This window comes from Austrofundulus limnaeus, unplaced genomic scaffold (assembly GCF_001266775.1).
Source record: "Austrofundulus limnaeus strain Quisiro unplaced genomic scaffold, Austrofundulus_limnaeus-1.0 Scaffold132, whole genome shotgun sequence".
NCBI lineage: Eukaryota > Metazoa > Chordata > Actinopteri > Cyprinodontiformes > Rivulidae > Austrofundulus > Austrofundulus limnaeus.
Genome location: NW_013952534.1, coordinates 557,126 through 561,593, shown reverse-complemented (window position 1 = coordinate 561,593; position 4,468 = coordinate 557,126). Strand labels below are relative to the sequence as shown.

General features: G+C 36.7%; 1 protein-coding gene across 1 annotated transcript in view; it reads right to left on the bottom strand.

Moving 5' to 3' along the window:
* zdhhc17 (zDHHC palmitoyltransferase 17) overlaps positions 1 to 4,468 on the bottom strand; it is a 41,896-nt gene that overhangs the window by 12,652 nt on the left and 24,776 nt on the right. The window contains exons 4-6 of the mRNA XM_014015591.1: positions 4,000 to 4,077; positions 884 to 1,028; positions 583 to 688 (exon numbers count right to left, since the gene is read on the bottom strand). Of these exons, the coding sequence (XP_013871045.1) occupies positions 583 to 688; positions 884 to 1,028; positions 4,000 to 4,077 (329 nt within the window). The remainder of the gene's footprint in view (positions 1 to 582; positions 689 to 883; positions 1,029 to 3,999; positions 4,078 to 4,468) is intronic.

Here is a 4,468-nt window from a genome sequence, read left to right as displayed (position 1 = left end):
AGAAGTCCGGTGTGCTGTCCTGTGTTTTCTCAACATATATTTTACATATCTTCTAATCTCTTTTTCACTCGTTCTCATTACATTTCACTTTTTTCTTTCTCCTTTTTCTGCTATTAAAAAAATCATAATAATGGTGTGGAGGAGATGGCTATAAGGGGAGAAGGGAGGCCATCAAAAAAAATCCTGGCTTTACTTTTTACCTTTTGTCATTGTTCTGCTTATTTTAACTTATTTGAGCAAATTTCAGCTTCCTTCACCTTATATTTAGCTGATTTTAGTTTACTTATTCTGCCATTTTTCTGTTCATTTACATTTTTTGGCTTCTTTTTGCCAAGTTCAGCTGTTTTGTGTTTTTAGCTACTTTTTAGCTAATTTAAGATTTTCTTTCTTGCAGCTACATTCATCTTATTCTGCTAACTTTAGCTACTTTTTCAGATATTTTTAGGTATTCAGCAAATATCTTTCAGCAGTAAGCATTCACAATGAATTTTTGCATGAAATGCAATTCTTTACATTTAGTTTGAGCTTGTATTTCCCAAATTCCAGAAACTGATGAATGAAAGAGGACAAAGTTGTTTTAACAGCTGCATATTTCCACCCACGTCGGCTGTATAAACATGTACCTGTGTGTCCTGTAAGCTGCCCACATGAGAGGAGTCATGCCGTTTTGATCCATCATGTCAACATCCTGCAACAGAGAAACACAGTCAGACGACCACAGGTGCTGAAGAGAAAAACTGAAGGAGCAGGGCGCCCCCTGCTGGACGGCATTGGTTAAAAAACAAAACAAAAAAATAAAGTACATACCCACATCAAACAAAATAACTTCAACTAAGCTGTAAAATAAGTTTGTTTTTGTTTATGCAGTGTTTGTTACTCCCACCTGTCCTTTAGCAATGAGGTAAGCCACAATCGAAGTGTGACCGAACTGGGCAGCCAGATGAACACAGCTGCAGCCCTCGCCATCAATCAAAGATGGGTCCGCGCCATATTTCATGAGCTGCACCACCATGGATAGATGGCCTTGTCTTGGAAGAGAGAAAAACACAAATAAAAATGTAGACAAAGGAGAACAGTAGGAACAAATATGTGGGGTTAGGCTTGCTTTACAGTCGTCATCTGATGCAACCATTCCTCAAACAGTCAAACTAAAATTTTGATCCAAAACGGAAAAAAAAAAAAAAAACCTTTAAGACTTGACTGAGCAGAGCTGTATAGTAATTAGAGAAGGGCAGTGAATTTAAACAGAAATCCAGTAAAAACAGTCTAATTTAAAGAATTATTACTACTATTTTCTTCCTTTTGTTTTTTTTTTTTGTTTTGTTTTGTTTTTTTTTTTAAACAGGACAACTAGTGTTGACTAGGGTTGGGCTTTACTGGCAAAAACAACCACAAACCCTGGGGCTGGGTATCGATTCAGATTTCCCAAATCGATTTGATTCGATTCACAGAGGCCCAATTCGATTCACAACGATTCAGGATGATTCACGATTCAGTTTGATTGATTTCTAAACTAGTTAAGGATATCAAAGCAGTAACACATTTATTTTCACATGTAAGACATTATCAAAGGAACTAATTCTGTAAATAGAAACTAATTCTAACTTGGTGCATTGGTAAAATTATAAACATTAAGGGCAAACTTGTAAATTGGAGTTTAATCTTGAAACAAAACTGTCTCAAGTTTCAAAGGGTTTAAAGTAAAAAGGAATTGCAAGAGAAAGTGTTGTTGGATACATTAGTTTTTTAAGAAACTRAGAATAATTTTCTTGATCATTAAGAAGTGATGGAATAAGGTTACAGGAGAAGAGGGGGGATAATATAAGTGTATACTTATGCCCACTCTTTTGAGAGTATGATAACTGTATATTTGTAATGTTTCTGTTAGCTTCTGCTCAATAAAACTTAACAAGAACAAAGAAAAAAAAGGTACTTCAACTAAAACAGTCCTTCATAGTGAATTATATTAAGATGTTTCTTAAATTTAATAATATTGGTAACAAAACTAAACCATTTTGTTAGACTGGCATCTTTCACACATTTATATATGCTGAGGAGAACAGTTTCAGTCAGATGTTTTCATACAGTAGTTTTGGTTCGAGCCGCTCGAAGCTTTGTTTCCCGCTACYGCGTCWGAGCAAATCTTTGCAAACAAAAGTTGTCATGGTCTCTATTGTCTTTAAGTTCAGCTGAGAATCAGATGGTAATGTTAGTGAGTCCTCAGTTTCTTTTGTTTTGCCCCAGACAACTTGTTGTCGGGAGCTAACGTTAGCACTGACTGTCAACTGGATGTAAACCTACAGCAAGCCAGGAGTGGCACACAATACGGAAACGCACAGCTTCATCGCACACAACAGCCATGGGGAAAAAATCAATCTCATGACTTATGAATCGATTTTCCCAAATTTGAACGAAAATCGCTCCAGATTGATTAAATCGATTTTTTAAAACCCAGCCCTGCGTTTAACTATGACATTTAGCTCCTTCAAGGAAGGACTCAAAGCACACTAGCATTCATTTTTTGCCATCAGTTTATTTTGAAAGTCACGGGTGAGTTCAGTTTGCACCCCCACCTCTGCTGATCCATTGGACTGGTGAAAAAGGAGGAATATAAATATCCTGGGATAGCAGGACTAGCTGCATTATGTCTCATTACTTTTATTAGTGTGTTTTTCAAATGTGGGACTCAGGATGACTTGGGGGTGGGGGGTTATTTTTTCGGCTCATGATGCTGAAACTGACAACAGAATTCTTTCCACAAGACTGCGTGTTTCCTGCATGTATTATTATTATTATTATTATTATTATCATTATCATTATTATTATAGATTCTGCTTGGCCTATCAACACAATTTAAAAACTGATTTAAAGTTTGAAGTCTCTACTTTTGAATCAAATTGTTACAATCTCAAAGCATCAGCTCAAAGCTCAGCGTATGTTTCCAGTTAGAGTGATTTAAATCAGTCATGTGAACCGCCCGCAGACGTTACCAGTTAATGGAATGAAACAATTTTTACTCTAATAAACCATCATTAAACACTTAATTGTAAATTGATTGTTTGCATCTCTATGCGAGACAATATTTTTTTTTCAATTTATAAAAACTAAAACAGTATTTTTACAGTAAAAGGAAATGGTTATCAAGTAATATTCATTACAGCTAGTCAGGGTTTCATTTACCAGCCTGTTGTTGTGACACGTGTTGTGCCATAATAATTAGTCCTTAAAGGACAAAAGCATACATTGTGAGAAAAATGAATTGCAAGTAGGTTTTGTGTTTTGTTGTGCTGGCTGATTGACGGGGGGGTCAAAAAAAATTACAAAAAATGTGACCTGAACTGCTGAGTAAAACGTGCTGTAGTGCTGTTGACAGACAGAGGAGACTGGGGGCTTCTTAAAGGTCACTGGTGGCTGGTGGGGATGAGGTGACACAGGACTCTGGAGTGTCTGWGACCCAGTGCTGCTGGAGCAGATGTCTGTTGTTGAATCAATCCATCAATAATTCAAGAGGGAAGGATGTAGTGGGCTGAATAAAGGGAGGAGTGGTGAAGCTCATGTGACCTTCATGTGTTCAGGAATAAAAACCGATGAAGAGTTCAGGTTTAGCTTTAATCGGTACGTCTGCTGGGTGAAGCTTCATAATGTGTTCACAGATTTATTTTTTACAAACAAGCAAGCACAACCATGTTTTGTCTGACATGTTCATTTCACACTGCAACAAATATATAAAAAACATGAATAGTAAATGCTATTAGGTGATATCTCTGGAGTGTGCAAAAAAAGTGCATGTGAAACTCGACTGTTGTCATAGCAACAGATGAGAGAACGCCTACTACATTCACACCCATTGATGGTAGGTGGAGGTTGTAGCGGCTAGCGTACCCCGTGGCTCTTTGAATTTTTTTTTCTTTAAAGGATTCCACTTCTAAAACCATTAAACATTCCATCAAAACAAAGAGCAGCAAAGTCAGTAAGCAGGTGTCAGATCATGTGTGTTACCTCGTGGCCCAGTGCAAAGGTGTGGAGTTGAGGTCTCCTCCTAGCTGGTCAACTATGGCTCCCTTTGATATGTAATACCTGCACACAAACAACATTCCTGTGATACTCTGTCCAATGTTGATCTAATCTGTATTTACACCACAACCAGTGTAAGCAACAGAGTTTACTATATACAAATGTYCTCAGTCAGCAGGCTTAAAGTTTCAGGAGCTGCTTCAGTAAAACTTCCTCCTCATTTCATTTCATTAGAATAAAACTAACAAGTAAAACTACACTCAAACCATTAGCAAGTCTCTACAATCGGGCTTTAAAGGTTTTATATCAAAAACCAATCAGATTCCATCAATCATATTTTGGCTAAATTTGGCATTTTGGATTTTACAAATTTTATAAATTATAATCTTTTAAAATTGATTTATAAGTGTTTAAATGGATATGCACCGACACCACTGTGCGATCACATACAAAG